Genomic DNA, 15,553 nt, shown 5'->3' with positions numbered 1-15,553 from the left:
CCTTATGCTAGCTGACAGCTCATGTCTCATAATTAACATGCCATTGCAGAGATTTAGCAGATCGGATGAATGTAGCAAGTGGAAAAGGTCTCTAGATGTATTACAGTTCGAAATAGAATCTTCTGTGCAGTAACAATGTTGAGATGTGGATTCCTGCAGGTCATGGAGGAGTGAGGTGAGTCTGAAATAAGTGTGGTCTCTTGGAAATTTTGGGTGCATAGTATATTCAACTCTAGTCATGTCTATTCAGAATAGAAGTTAAGCAATGGCAAGGAGGCACAGCTATGTCACTGGAAGATTAAACTCAAGGGTTCCTTTGTGATAGGACCAGTAAGAAGTGTTTAAGGAAATTAATATTAGAGAGCTGTGTTCCATGGGCTGCAGCTCTCTTGATTATGCAAAGAGGTAAACCAGTGTGAGACTTAGATCTCAGGACTGTAATAATTTCTATGCTTCATGTAGCAAGAACTACTCAAGCTCAAACATTTTCTCTCTCCCTTTTTTTGTAGCTGTTGGTGGAACACTTCAAAATTCTTCTAGTGAAAATGAGAGTTGCTCAAATTCCACCCCAGTCCTGTGAGATCATCCTGGGAAGGCTGCTACTCAGTAGTACGCAAGAAAATTTATTCTGATTTATTTTACCCTATAAGACATGTTACTTAAACATTAGGATACAATGTATTTTAAATGCAGTGACCTTGTTTTACACAACATTAATTATTTTCCTATTGCATATGTGAGATTTGGTTTTATAAAAAAATATTGACACTTGCGTGAGTGATAATGGCATCTATAGTCGCACTAGAGAGATGATGGAAGGCAGAGCTGACAAGGATCAGGTAGGGTCTGCCCTGTATGCTGTGTTTCTGCACAGTTACACTCGCTGCATTGCAGATGTTTGCTTCTTTCTCCTCAACCCTTTGGTAGTGGTGAGTCCCTGCTGCATGTCACATTGCTGACCAAGGCGTAGTGGGAGGTCCTCTTAGTTCCTCTGCTCAGGTGCTGAGTTGGAAATAGGCCCAGAGAACTTTGCAGGTGGAACCTGCCTTGGTTTGTACTGGTTTCTCATTGTCCTAGGAAACAAGATACCAATATTGTAAGTGTGAGGATGAGGCTGTTTTGAGGAGACCATTTTGGGCTCTAGAAATGTAAGAACAGAATTCTTTCCTTTTATTTTGTGGAGAGACAAAAGAACATACGGCTTTGTGTCTGCAACTTCACATGAGCATGACCAGAGCTGGCCATGCTCCAGCCAGCACCAAACTCAGCCTGCCAAGAACCCTGGCAAAGCAGTGGAGCTCAAGTGACTTGGTCCCTTCCAATCCCAAACATACTGTGATACTGTGACTTAACACAGTCATTAGTTCTGCCTTTGCGGTGTTGGTACTGGAACTCTGGGCAGCAATTTCACCTTGTGACAGAGAAGATAGCTCAGATAGAGTCATCAGCCAAGCTGTGAGACTGCTGCCAGAACTCCTGAGCAGCTACAACAGCAGACCTGCATGCCTACATTTGTCCTGCCATCCCTGGCTTCCTTTGAGTAGGACAAAAAGGACCAAAGGTCTGGCTCCAAGGTCAGAAAGACGTTAGGCTGCCTCTTTAATCTTCATAGCCTGGTGATCTCTGTTCAGACCCCTCAATCGAGTGGAAAAACTGACCATTGCCTTTGTATTTTTGCTTGTGAAAATGGTATGGCAGCAGGAAGAAGGTCCCTAACACACATATATGGACTCCCTCCCCCTCTGCCCCAGCTGTGGTCTTACAGATCTCAGACAAACCTTCATGAACATGTGCTGAACTGGTGTGTTTGTGATGGCCTGTGGTGACTGCCCATGACATGAAACAGTACCAGAAGCCCTTTTAAACTTCCCCAGGACTGGCCAACGGGGTTTGTGTGTATCATGTCCCATACATACCTTCTATCACAGAAGGTGTAGAGGTGAAAAACTGCAAGCAGGAAGAGGAGGCTCAGGACACTGGCAAGGCTGATGACACAGTGAAGAACCCATGTACCGCTTTCTAAAGGGAAACAGTTGCTCTTTTAGGTACATCACACAGACTGCTTGTTTACCCTGTGCCTCTGTCAGGATGGCACCTTCTAGACAATATTCTCTTCATGCTGTACTTTGGAGTATGAACTAAGGTAGCTGGAATATAGCATCAGGCACAGAACTGGGAATAAACAATGACCCCCCTTGCCCTGGATGGAAGAGCTGTGCCTTTTGCAGTATGGGCACTAATTAGATGCTCCTCCGCACCACTTGTCATAGTCCAGCTGCAGGACTTGCAAGTGCATCCCAGCAAATTTCAGCTCTGATTCTCTTCCAACCAACTACTTCAGTGAGGTGTATATGATTGTACCAAACTTACCACTGATGTCTTCAACTTCACCACCTAAAGCCTTCACCCACTAGCCAGTCTTTGGAAGCTGTAATTTGGCTTTCAATCTTCCTGTCACAATCTACATGTAACCCAACAATTAGCAAGGCACAACGGCATGAGTGGATTATAATACACAAATCTGGGTGACAACACCATTGACATCTTTGTGTGTCATGACCTTTCGTTTAGCCCTATCTGTGGAAGGTAAGACCACTACATCCACCTCCTTTCCTAGAACTTTACAGTTCTGAGAGCATTTTTGTTCATCCTTCCCTCTCCTGACAAACTTCTCACTGGAAACTTGAGCCCAGCTGCACAATTCCTCCTGCATTCCTGCCATTGCCACTGATGTTTTTCTTAGTGCATGAACAGAGGGCTAAGCAGGGTTTTGAATGCACAAATGGAAGCTTACTTGAGGGATGACAGGCTATGGACTTGCTCTGGTTCCCAGCCGGGTGGGACACAATGCAGATCGTATTAGTTACATTGTGCGCTGTGAACGTGCTGACAACAGTCACTGTCCCGTCATCGTGGACTTCTTCCCTGCGGGTGGAGTTGCTCTCTAGGTCCCACGAGATCTGAGCAGGCGGCTTCCCTGCCTCTGCCTCGCATACGGGGTTTCCGTGGTCATCACAGTGCAGGGTCAGCCTGGGGGGCACTGCAAAGTGACAGGAAGAGGAGATACATGGAGTTAGTTTGCCACAGATGGGATAGAATGTTCTTGTTCTCCACCTAGAATTAACACAGTGAAAACAAGAGGGTAAAGTGGGAGACAGCATCCTGTTACAGCGACATGGGCCAAAGCTGCAAAAGACAAAGAGTGTGCCTCTTTTTTTTCCTTTTGGACAACTCTTCCCCATTCAGGTGGGTTACCACGGCCATATACCAGTAAAGGAGGTACCCCTAGACATTGTGGTAGGGAATTATCCCAAATGCAGGGCTGAACTGGACTTTTGTCCTAAGCAGTCATTGTACACGTGCTTTAAAATGTATTTGAATGCCAGCATAAGAGGAAATGGGTCCATTCTTACTGTCTGGATAAGGACAGCCTGTGTTTGATAAAGTATCTCAGCACTTGAAAGTGTTACTTTCACATGCTTTCATTCTCTTAGTGTATTATTGACTGATTGTACAGGAAAACGGGATGCGTATGCAGAATCCTTTATTAGCATATTGGAAATTGCTTCACACCTGTCATTTCTGACTAGGCGGTGGAAAAGAGGGTAGGAGAAGGGAGAAGAGTTTTGGGAAATAAGGGGGAGGGAGACACAGAGCTAGCATCAATGAAACGCATGACAGTTTATCCCAGCAAGAAAGCTCCTCTTGTTACTGCATGCTTCCCCCAGTGTATGGGGACAGGAGCTTTGTATGTCCAGGTCCAGACATGGTCCTTTGGAGAACTGTAAAATGAGGAAGGCGCCCCTTACCCAGCACGGTCAGGTGGTACGTTTTGTGGAAATTCCCTTCTGTTGCTACTACTTCGCAGGTGTAATTTCCCTCATGGACTATTCCCACTTGCCGTATCTCCAGGGCAGGATCCTGATCTGGTCTGAATTTCCAGTTCACGCTGTCACTGCAGTTTGTTCTGTCTGTCTTGTTCTGATCAGCCCTGTATCCTAAAGCGCAGGAGCCTCCAGTCTTGGGACTTATTTTCCATATTACTAGGATTATATTTGATTTGAGAGAGCAGACGAGCACAGAGCTGTTACCTACTGTCGCTGACACTCTGTTGTTACCTGAAGGCAAGAAAAAGAGAGAAGGACATGTGAGAAAGTGCCCAGGGATGTCACTCACAGCCTCGGAGTTCTGGTCTGTGCTTCACCAAGAAATGTCTGCGTTGCCCTGCCTATGCTGATCTGTAAATTGTCTGTCACCTTGTATTAGAGCTGTACTTAATGGAGTCAGTGGCCTGTCACAGCCTGTCCTCTTCATATTATCAACAAATTTCCCGCTGTCCTAACAAAAACAAACAAGAAAAACAAATAAGAATTTGCATAATTGATGTAGGGTAGGGAGGAGAAGGGCTATAGCCGCATTCTCAGATCCCACATTTTTGAAATTAGCTTTTCTAAGCATTTCATTGAGTTTGGAAATGGGAAAGAATCTTTCTGTTAAGTCTTATTAAAATTTTCATCCAAACCTGGTTTTGTAAAATCCCAGTATACCTCGTCAGGACAACTCACTGATATCTAAAAGTGAAGCTCAATAGGGTGCTCAGACTGATCAGAAAACTCCAATCAAATGTTTTTAATAAATCTATTAAATATCATTAGCAATATTATACTGCAAGAAAATCATTTCCAGTTTTCATCAAATCATTGAAAAGCTCAAGTTCAACATCTTACTGGTTGACAACTGAAAAGATCTAGTTGCAGCTAGAAATGTTTTGATTTGCAGGTTATTGATTTTTCTATCAAAAAAGTCCCTTCAGCAATTTGTGAAGATCCCTCCCCCAGGATACTTTCTTTCCCAAAGAACTGAGTAAACATAACTCTGATACATTGCCATTTCCTCCTCTGCCCTGAGCAGAGAGTTGGTACCCAAGTACCATCAGAAGTACCTGTAACTCCTGAGACTGCGATGATGCTAAGCAGAACAATTGTGTGCATTGTCTTCCTGACAGCTTTCAAAGCAGCTCTTGCGTTTGTGGGTGATGTGGGTTTCTTGCACTATCAAGCTGGTTGTGAGCTCCCCGTCAGCCCCTGCAGGGATCCTCAGCAGCCAGAGTCAATGCTCATCCCGTGCTCCTCAGGGCCCCGCAGTGCAGCTACGAAGAGATGGTTCTTCATCCTAGCACGAAGTTTCCTGTACTGACAATCGGTCAACGAAGAGGAAATTGTATTGGTATTTGTTTTCTGACCATTGGCCTTCTGTATAGTGTCACTGTGGAAAGGCAAACTCTATAGGAGAACTTGCACAAAGTCTAGGCAGTGTGATTTTTTATGTCTGGTTCTTATTGGGAATTGGGGGAAGGATATTCTTAGCTTACCACTTAAAGGACGCTCAGCATATTCCGAAAAATCTCTTAAATTCCTCTTCTTCCCCACAAACCTAACAGCCTGAGACCTTTTCTCTAAAAGGCACTGACAATCACTTCTCCCTTGCAAGGAGGGAAGGTAAGTGGGTACATTGTACATCTATACTGCAGCTCATGTTCTCTGATTAAAAATACATCTACAGACAGGCCAGGATTGCCTGGTTTTGCACCATTGTTTTGTTTATTTTTCAGCTGTTCTGGTACTGTACACAGGCACAAGTGAGCAGTGAAGGTCATTTCAGTGGTGAGCTGTGGGATTTTGTTTAGAGCCAGAAGAGTCCCTTAATTTTTACAAGTTCCTTAAAGATGTTTCCCCAAGATGCTACTGTCCATCTTCCAACATGATGAAGACTGCTGTCTTACATCAGCAAAGACAGCTTCCCTAGGTACAAGATGAACCTCCCTGAAAATTAACGCGCTGAATTTAATTTTGTCAGAAAAACGCTAGCCTCCCCAAACTTTGAAGCCACCAAGCTGAAATGAGTTGGTGACTATTTGGCTGTTCTAAGAACAGAGCTCTCCCTGCACAACTTCTGTCTCAGCAGACTCGTGTATCTCCACAGCTATGCTAAAATGTGCCTGGAAAGGCTTCAGTTCTGTGGTCAAATAGATGCAAGGCATCCATGAATGGAGGGAATCACTGGCACGCAGGCAACCATGTCTCCCCTCCCACGCCCAATTAGTGGGTGTCATTTAACTGAGAAGGGGCGTAGCACCTGTTAGTGACTCAAAGGAAAAGCTGGGTAAGTTCAAAAAGAAAGCTTGGCAACCTGTATTCACAGTTCTTATATTCAGAAAAGCCAACAGCAACAATAAATGAAATCTACATCTCTGCTGGCTGTTTTTGCTGCAGTTACACTTTCAGAAAGTCACTTTGCCAAACCATTTCAGACAGCTACGTGCACCTTGATCAATGCAGCTTCTGCCCGAGTGCTGTGTGGTTTGGTGGTTAAGTGCAAAAACGATTTCTCGTGTTTAGAGGCAGGTCCAAGATGCAAAGATCACGTTTAGACCGCTGCAGTGCAAGACCTACCAGTTTCAGACGTAAAATCTGTGGGTGGTGTGGTTCAGCACTAAATGGCAGAGGCAGCAAAAAGTAATGGTCCAAATCATTAAAATCAGAAGCTTCCAGGGTCCTAAACACTTGGGATTTAATTGGGAGCAATGCACCAAGGCGCATGGAAGGACCTAGGGTCATTTTAGAAACTAAGACAGGAAAACTCCTGACAAATGGGAAGGAAAAATTCCCTACAGCATGTGATGCAACCTAGTCCAGTTATCTTTGGGGTGAGGCCTGATTTTTCTGGGTTTGGGTTTTTTCTTTGCTAGAGATTCTGCTTGCTGTCTGACAGTGAAGATGATGTCTCAAAATTATGTTTGTATTTCTTTAGCTAGCCTTTTGGCTTTTGAGTATTTGGATTACAATCTGGCCACAGCACAGCAACTTACCTTATGACTGTGAAGAATGGAAAGGTTGTATACGGGCAATTTGGCAAGGGAAGGGTTGATGGGCATTTTTTATTTTTGGCAGCCCAGACTCTCAGTCTGACACTAGAGATGGAGCCAGACAGTAAGGTAACACTGAGGCAAGAGCACAGCTGTTGTGCCCCAGGCAGCTCATCCAACAACTGAGCTGTTGGATGTGGTCACTCTCCATCTGCCTCTGGCACAGCCCTGGGGCTTCTTTTAAGTGTCCCTCAGTGTGAGATTGTTTACTCCTCAGCTCAGAAGATTTCTGTGTTTTGACACCCTGGTTTACTTGATGCCATGGAGTACCACGAACAACTGCATGATGTCCTGTTTCCTTTGTGTAATTTCCCATTAGCTACCTTAGTTTTTCTAGCCATTCTCCTGTCTTTGGCCATCTGTTCTGGGAGTAACGTGCTGGAGAACATGTACTTGGTAAAGGTAACTGCTGTAGAGTAATTTCAAGCAGGCAAGTCTGCTGCCAGCAGCAGTGAGCTGTGTGAGATGCTGAGGCAAAGACACCTAAGTGCACTTGCTCTGTTTTGCCTGTTGCTGGCATAGAAACATGGAAATCTGCCTTCTGGAGTGATTATGAGCATCATGACTGGCCAGTGTGGATTTCCTGCTACTACATTCACCACAGGTTTCAATTAAATTAGGTTGCTGCATTGCGCCACCTCTCCTCCCCAAAAAAAACAAACCGACAAAAACAAACAAACCAACCACACAGTGTTCCTGCAGTAATTATTGAAATGTTTTTTCCTGTTGTTTTGTTTTGGTTTTCTCTCTGTCTCTACCTATGCTTATTTGCACCACTGGAAGTGACAGGAAAGAGACCTGCTCTGTAGGTTTCAAACTCGTTTGGAACCAAATAACGGTCATTTGTAAATGTATTTGGGAGAGCTCTTCAAAGAATGCACCTAGGAGCCAGTGATTGTCGTCTGTCTTGAGCTATGCACATTAGAGCTCTGTCTTGCTGTGAAACAGAACAGATTTTAAGAGAACTTAATTACAGGACTAAGGTAGAATGCATGTTTTTTTCCCCAGGTTTATACCTAGGTTTATATCTACTCTCACCAGTAGCTGCTTTCACTGATCATAAATTTGAGAAGAAGCTTGTGCATTTCAGTAGAATCTTGTCTTATTACAAAAGATCTGAAGGTATCATCTCTGGGAAACATGTAGGCTGCTGGCTGGCCTTTTCTTATCATAGAAGAGTGGGCACCTTCAACTAGATCAGGTTGCTCAGAGCCCCGTCCAGCCTGGCCTGGAATGTCTCCAGGGATGGGGCATCTACCACCTCTCTGGGCAACCTGGGACAGTGTTTCACCACCTTCATTGTAAAAAATTTCCTCCTCACGTCCAGCCTGAATCTCCCCCCTTTAGTTTAAAAGCATTACCCCTTGTCCTATCACAACAGGCCCTGCTAAAAAGTCTGTCCCCATCTTTCTCACAGGCTCCTTTTAAGCACTGAAAGGCCACAGTAGTCTCCCTTCTCTTCTCCAGGCTGAACAGCCTCAACTCTCTCAGCCTGTTCTCATAGGAGACATGTTCCAGTCCTCAGATCACTTTTGTGACCTTCCTCTGGACTGAGGGGGGATATAAGTTCCCTCCCTATAGCTTTGTAACTGTGCTGAACACAAGTGAAGCATGGTATAATCTGTGCTATCTTCTAATGGTCCTTCCTGATCTTAAATATATTCCTTGTAATAATTAAGCTGTCCAGACTTACTGAGCTTTAAACAGGGGACTGTGACTGCAGAAGATAAATGGGTCCCTGTCTCACAGGAATGGCAATTTTTCCCCAGGATGCTCAAGCCTGATGGCATATAAGATCTAACATCAAACAGCTCTCGGAAAACCAACTATTGCAGTGGAGAGACTGAGTGTGCTGAAGGATGTTGCTGCTTTGCTCTGTTTCGTGGCCACACGTCAGCCTGCAGAGCTCTTCGCACTTCACCGATGTTCCGGGCTTTGGTTCAAGTCTGTAAAGAACACAAGATGAGCAAGAACGACAAATAAAGAGATGAGGCTTGGTGTGGGAATGGCAGGATGTGCAGTTCCAGCCAGAGGGCCTTGGGAAAGGTTATAAAGAGGTATGTTTTTCATGAGTGTAAGGAGTGATAGCCTGGGCCAGTGAGAATGATATCTCAGGCTAGAAAAGTGCCCACATATGTACGATATGTGACTGTTGGGCCTGGGTGTGTGAATGAGTGGGTCAGAACGCCATGCACAAGATATGCACGGGAACGTGGCTGAAAACAGTCACGACTGTGGTGTGTCTGGAATAACATCTTTTGAAAAAAACATCCTGTCTAACCTGTTGGTCCAGGCCCATATCTGTAAACCTATAAATTGAGAACTGTCAATAAAGAGGGCCTCAGCCTCAGCCTGGCTCTGCTCTCGCTGCTAACAAGAACCCCGTGCCTGTGTGTCTCTATCTGCGTCTGAATGACTCGCTCCTCATCGGCTCAGCTCGGAGACACCCGCTGCTCTCCCGGGGTCCGATGAACACAAACGCCTCCCACGCAGCACCGGACCTTGACGAGACGCAGCTCCGCCCCGCGTCCGCCGCTTTCCGGGGCCGGGCCGGGGCTGCTGTGCCGCCGGGATGCTGCTGCCGCGGGCGGGGGGCGCGGCGGGACGGTCCCCGCCGCCGCTGGCCGCCCTGTCCCAGGTGCTGCGTCTGGAGCGGAACCGCCGCACCGGCATCGTGTTCCCGCTGCAGAAGCTGGAGCGCTACCTGGCTCCCGGCACCGACATGGCGCCGTTCCGCCTCTTCCAGCCCGGCCTGGACGCCTTGCAGCGCGCCGAGGCGCTCTTCAGGTCCCGCCGCGGCCACGCCATCGACTATGTGAGCTCCGCCGTCCGCATGGACCATGCCCCGCCGGCCGCCCTGCCCGAGGTCAGGTCAGCCCGGCCCCCGCGCCTCCCCGCCGCTCGCCCGCTCCGTGCCCGACCGCGGCTTCCACCGGCCAGAGCCTCCGGGGAGGAGCGGGTGTGCTTGTGTAGCTCGGGGGGGCGGCGCTGCCTGTGTTAATAACCGAACCAGTTTTACAAAACGTTCCTGAAAGGATGAATCAGTTTTGTAAACTGTCCCTGAGAGGATGTTCAAGCATATCGTGTTCGAGTATACTCTTAACAACCTAGCTTTATCTTAGCCTAAATACGCATAGAGTGAGGACACTGCACATGATCAAAATAGTTCCAAGATGTTGCAATCGATGTTGTAATCAATACTGAGTAACCGTTACGTATCTTAATGAATATATGAATATGTATGTGAATGGACTGTATAAATACCGTGTAACTTAAACTGACCGGCGAAGGCAGCTTTGGGTGCGAACCCCTGGTTTCCCAGCACTGAAATAAAGCACCGCATATAACTACGCCCGTGGTTATGTGTCCTTGATTGCTAACACCTGAGCGCTGCACAGTGCATGATGCATTTATTGTTGCCTTATTTTATTTTAATTTTTTTTTAATCTTGTATTTGTTGTTGCTCCATGCGTTGTACAACTCGGCAATTTGGTGTGCCCGGGACAGCAGCACATGACATTGCCGTCCCCAGACATTGGCACTAAAGGCTGACAGATGGCCAGGACTGACTGCAGCTGGAGGGGGCATCACCTGCCCAGACACGTTGGATGAGGAGAGATGGACAAGTGTAGAAATACTAAATACTCTCTCTGCCTCTCCTATTGCAGGTGTGCTTCATCGGCCGAAGCAATGTGGGGAAATCGTCTTTAATCCGGGCCTTGTTTTCACTGTCTCCAGAAGTGGAGGTCAGAGTGTCAAAAACTCCAGTAAGTGACATTTTTAACTTCCCTCCCTCGTGGTCAGAAGCTTTTGCCAGCCCAGAGGACAGGGCTGAGAAAGGCAGGAGGAAACGAGCTCTTGGGCCATGTGAAGCGGCAGGAGAGCGTGCCAGCCGTAGTGGCCACCAGCTCACGGCTGGCGCAGCCCTTGCTCTAGCAAAGGACAAGGTGGAAAGAGCCCAATTTAGCTCTTCAGCCAGGGTTGGCACGTCTGCCTGATAGAAGAGCCATACAAGCTGAGCAGATGTTGCTCTAAAGCCCTTTGGGAAGAGCCAAGCACAGAGACCCAGTTTTAGTCTGTTTTAATGGCAGAACTATGTAGGATTTCTACAAGAATAGGAAACTAGGCAACTTAAAGCAACAGTAGCATTGTGGCAGCCTTCTCACGGTGCGGGAGGGTATGGTGCAGAAATGTTTTGTAGGGTATCTCCTAGTCCATGGCTTAAAGCAACTTTTTAAAACCACTTCCTTCATCTTACTTAAACTCTCTTCCCAGGGCCACACCAAGAAGATGAATTTCTTCAAAGTAGGGAAGTACTTTACTGTGGTGGATATGCCAGGCTACGGCTACCGCGCCCCACGGGACTTTGTAGAGATGGTGGAGGCCTATCTGCAAGAACGGCGCAAGTAAGAGACTCAACTGTACCTCCACAGAGTCGTGAAAGCCAGATGCCTATATACAGTGTCATGTAATGAGGTGAAACAGTGCGGGAGAGGTAGCTACCTGCAATGGTAGTATTGATTGGTTCTGACATAATTTCCCTGCGAACCTGTGTGGTGTTGCTCAAGTTGTGCCAGGGGAGGTTTAGATTGGATATTAGGAACAAATTCTTCCCAGGAAGGGTTGTCAGGCACTGGAACAGGCTGCCCAGGGAAGTGCTGGAGTCACCATCCCTAGAGGTGTTTAAAAGGCATTTAGACCAGGTTCTTAGGGACATGGTTTAGTGCTAGAGTTAGGTTAGGTTATGTTTGTACTTGGTGATCCTGAGGGTCTCTTCCAACTGAAATGACTCCATGATTCATTCATGGTTAGACAGATCCAAACAGCAGAAAAGATTGAGGTGCTGCTCCATGCTGACCCTCAGCTCCCCTGCATGGCTTTTCTTGGCTCTTCTATCCCCAGATCCTGTGTTACTTTTTCTTAAGAATTTGGAAGTAGCAAAGCAGGCATGAAATAATGGTGGTGATTAGTGTTGCTTGTGTTTCCGGCAGCTTGAAGAGGACCTTTCTGTTAGCTGATGGTGTACTAGGACTCCAGAAAACAGATCATATTGCTGTAGAGATGCTGGAAGAGTTTGGGATTCCTTATGTGGTAGGTAATGCTTTGTTTTTGTGTTGTTTATAAGCTACAGATGATCTGTAAAGGTGTATACACTCTACCTGAGCTTATGCAAGCTATCCTAAGTAGCAACTCCTACCTCAGCCTTTAATGTTAATAAAAGAGGCCTAAAGTGTGTTGAGGGATGAGTGGGATTTAAGGGATTTTTTGCTTGATTAGTAAATGGACTTTTTTTTTTTCAGTGCTCAGCTTGAGGAGCTTGAAAAGGTTCGCTCCTTATGCAGGCTATAGAAGTGTTTTGGTGAACTGTATTATACCATTTTTCCCCTGGATATGATCTAGAGCTTTCAGCATGCCTTGCAAGGTGGTCCAGGACACTTACAGATGTTCCAGGCTAGCAGCAAAATAATTTTCTTTTCTTCTTTTAATCCTCCCTTTCTGGATCCATGCAGATGGTGTTAACAAAAATTGACAAAGCTTCCAGGGGACTGTTGTTAAACAACGTACTGAAGATACAAGAGTTTATAAAGGAGAAAACTCAGGGGTGCTTTCCTCAGCTATTCCTGGTCAGGTAAAGCTCTTCTCCATTGCTGCCTTTTCCATTCAGGTGATGGTTTCAATAGAGCAAACCACCTGAAATAGGTCTGTCTGCTCTAGAGGTGGCACCTCTCTGTGCCCCAAGCATGGAGGGTGGGCTTCCTTCTTCCCCCTCCTCTGTGAGTGGAGTTCAGTCTTCAAGGCTGGTCGTCATAGAATCACAGAATGTTAGGGATCGGAAGGGATCTTGCAAGACCATCTAGTCCAATCCCCCTGCCGGAGCAGAAATACCTAGATGAGGTTACACAGGAATGTGTCCAGGTGGGTTTTGAAGCTCTCCAGAGAAGGAGACTCCACAACCTCCCTGGGCAGCCTGTTCCAGTGCTCTGTCACCCTCACTGAGAAGAAGTTTCTTCTCAAATTTAAGTGGAACCTCCTGTGTTCCAGTTTCTACCCATTATCCCTTGTCCTACCATTGGCTGTCATCGAGAAGAGCCTGGCTCCATCCTCATGGCACTCACCCTTTATATATCTGTAAACATTAATGAAGTCACCCCTCAGTCTCCTCCAAGCTAAAGAGCCCCAGCTCCCTCAGCCTTTCCTCATAAGGGAGATGCTCCACTCCCTTAATCATCTTTGTTGCCCTGCGCTGGACTCTCTCCAGCAGTTCCCTGTCCTTCTGGAACTGAGGGGCCCAGAACTGGACACAATATTCCAGATGTGGTCTCACCAGGGCAGAGTAGAGGGGAAGGAGAATCTCTCTCGACCTACTAACCCCCCCCTTTTTAATACACCCCAGGATGCCATTGGCCTTCCTGGCCACAAGAGCACAGTGCTGGCTCATGGTCATCCTGCTGTCCACCAGGACCCCCAGGCCCCTTTCCCCTACGCTGCTCTCTAATAGGTCATTCCCCAACTTATACTGGAACCTGGGGTTGTTCCTGCCAAGATGCAGGACTCTACACTTGCCCTCTACACTACTCCTTTGGCCTTTCTCCGAGTGGGGCCGCAGTCCCTGTGCTGCATGCAAGTGGGCTTTGCTGTTCTCTTTGGAGTTGTGTTAAAAGTAGGACGATGTCATTGTTTGATTACATACCTGAAGTGCTTACTCCTACCAAGGTTGTACTGCACTGTGGGAAATGTAATTTAATGCAGTCAGTGGCTGAGCTTGTTTGTATTACTCCAAGACAGAGCAGCATCTGGCACTGAACATCCGCGCCTTTGTTTCCACAGTTCTGTGGAGTTTTCGGGGGTTCACTTGCTAAGGTGCTTTGTAGCCCATGTTACCGGAAACCTGCCTACTGTAGAGGCCAGCTGAAAAGGCTGGCTCCTGATCTGCTTGTCTCGTCCAGAACAAAAGGTACCAAAACCAGAGGTCTGGATTTTTCTTGTACATAACCTGAGATACTAGAATTTATTTTTTAATAAAATAATATAATTTTTTTTTATAAATAAATATTTGTAAGGCTAAGTTTTTGTTCTTTTTGTTTAATTCATCAGTTCAGGAAGTTTGCACTAAAAATGAATCCAGGTTATTACAAAACTGTTCTATAAAACCTATATGATTGTGCTAAAGAGAAAAAGGCAAAGAGAAGCTAAGTTTTAATACAGCATTTCCTCTCCCTTCAGCTAAATGTTCAAAAAGCTAGAGCCTAAGCTTTGCTGTATTTAGGATACTAGTCTAGTAATCTCATTAATAAAAAGGTGTTTAGTTTAGAAAAGAAAAAGCTATAGCCATAACATTAAGCAAGCTGTACTTGCCAAGTTGAAAGAGGTTTACCTCTCTCAGCTTATGTAGTGGGGGCCAAAAAGTAGCACCTGTGCAACCTGCCTGTTCCTCTAGGGGCATCTAGAGTGGAAATAGCCAAAACCTCATATGTGAAAGTGTGTTCAGGACTTCTTGTATATTTTACTTTTGTAACTCCTCTGCATGGTGTGTTCAATGGGTGCAGTGTGACAGCGCGCCTCGTTTGCGTACACTGAGTTGTCCCTGTTCCAGGTGGATGAACAAAAGAACACATCTTTAATGGGGTCTACTTTTTCGTCGCTGTTGGCTTGAATCAGAGTGGAACGAAAGACTGACACCTATCATCAGTCAGTGCCGCTTCTACCTTCTGCTTTAAATCCAATGTGGAGTTCTGCAGCTGCACTGAGATCAATTGCCAGAGATGAGACACACTGCCTGTTATCTGCATCTGTTCTACCCTGGCAGCTGAAGCATAAGCTGATGTCCTGTACTTGTTTGAGATGCTGTAGCAGCTGGCAGAACTGTGTCCCACAGCAGATAAGAGCACCTGAATGAAGTTGGCTTGTTACAAGGCACAGAATTGGAAAAAAAAGGACTGCCATCAGTAGCAGTAGTTGTTGCAAGAGAGTTGAAACTAAAGCTATTAAGTGCCTATGTCAAACTGGCACTCAGTCCTTGTGTCTTAGTGTTGCCAAATGCAGGTATGCAGTTGTTACTTATTTACATCAAGTGTATTAAACCTGAAGAAAAGGCAGGTCTTTTGTGAACCATCCTGAGGTATTTGTAGTGTTTTGTTCCATTGTGGAATTTCTTGTAACTCTCAGACTAGGCATGAGGTGAGATCTGTTTTCAGCATAAAGAGTGGGGGGGCACAAGGGAATGCAAGGGGAAGATGAGGATCTCTAGCTTCCACATCTTAGCAGAGATCAAGCCTGTAATTCTCTTAATAGTGTACCTCTAATCCCAAAATGCTGCAGAGCAAGCCAGCCTCTGGGATGCTTGATCCTAGGGGGAAGTGCAGTAGTATCTAGACAGATGGAACAGGTGCAAGTGAACACTTCAGGAATAATCTTTTCTTAGCATCTTAAAACCAGGATCTTCCAGAAGCATCAATCTTGTCAAGGCTGTCATTTTCAAGACCTCAGCCTTGACTGAAGAGCCTCTGAAAATAAGTTTGTGTATGTAAAAAAGTGCACTTCTGGTTTTCGTCCGTCTTCAGAACAAAACCCCTTACTAGTGCTATAGCAAGTCTTTTATTAACCACTTAAGTGCCTTAAGTATGTCTG

General features: G+C 45.9%; 2 protein-coding genes across 2 annotated transcripts; one reads left to right on the top strand and one right to left on the bottom strand.

The window, feature by feature from the left end:
- Positions 1 to 982: 982 nt before the first annotated feature.
- Positions 983 to 6,934, bottom strand: LOC308050864 (cell surface glycoprotein CD200 receptor 1-B-like; the record flags this gene model as incomplete). Its single annotated transcript, XM_080361077.1, has 6 exons — positions 983 to 1,073; positions 1,917 to 2,019; positions 2,795 to 3,040; positions 3,810 to 4,118; positions 4,257 to 4,338; positions 6,869 to 6,934. The coding sequence occupies 6 exons, from the start codon at positions 6,932 to 6,934 to the stop codon at positions 983 to 985; spliced, it is 897 nt and encodes a 298-aa protein (XP_080217203.1).
- A 2,558-nt stretch (positions 6,935 to 9,492) lies between these two features.
- GTPBP8 (GTP binding protein 8) lies at positions 9,493 to 15,083 on the top strand. Its single transcript, XM_080361192.1, has 7 exons — positions 9,493 to 9,791; positions 10,594 to 10,692; positions 11,201 to 11,331; positions 11,917 to 12,016; positions 12,436 to 12,554; positions 13,754 to 13,880; positions 14,520 to 15,083. Exons 1-6 carry the CDS (start codon positions 9,498 to 9,500, stop codon positions 13,836 to 13,838), a joined length of 828 nt encoding a protein of 275 aa, XP_080217318.1. The 5' UTR covers positions 9,493 to 9,497; the 3' UTR covers positions 13,839 to 13,880; positions 14,520 to 15,083.
- Positions 15,084 to 15,553: the final 470 nt, after the last annotated feature.

This window comes from Nesoenas mayeri (assembly GCF_963082525.1).
Source record: "Nesoenas mayeri genome assembly, chromosome: 1".
In the NCBI taxonomy this organism is placed as follows: Eukaryota; Metazoa; Chordata; class Aves; order Columbiformes; family Columbidae; genus Nesoenas; species Nesoenas mayeri.
Note: the sequence above shows the minus strand (reverse complement) of the source record. Positions and strands in the feature narration are given on the sequence as shown.

Excerpts from the sequence above, each read along its gene's own strand:
- GTPBP8 (XM_080361192.1), top strand. The coding sequence starts at position 9,498 with ATGCTGCTGCCGCGGGCGGGGGGCGCGGCGGGACGGTCCCCGCCGCCG. Across the intron at positions 10,693-11,200 it reads TCAGAGTGTCAAAAACTCCA|GGCCACACCAAGAAGATGAA; the intron begins GTAAGTGACATT and ends CTCTCTTCCCAG. Across the intron at positions 12,555-13,753 it reads CCTCAGCTATTCCTGGTCAG|TTCTGTGGAGTTTTCGGGGG; the intron begins GTAAAGCTCTTC and ends TTGTTTCCACAG.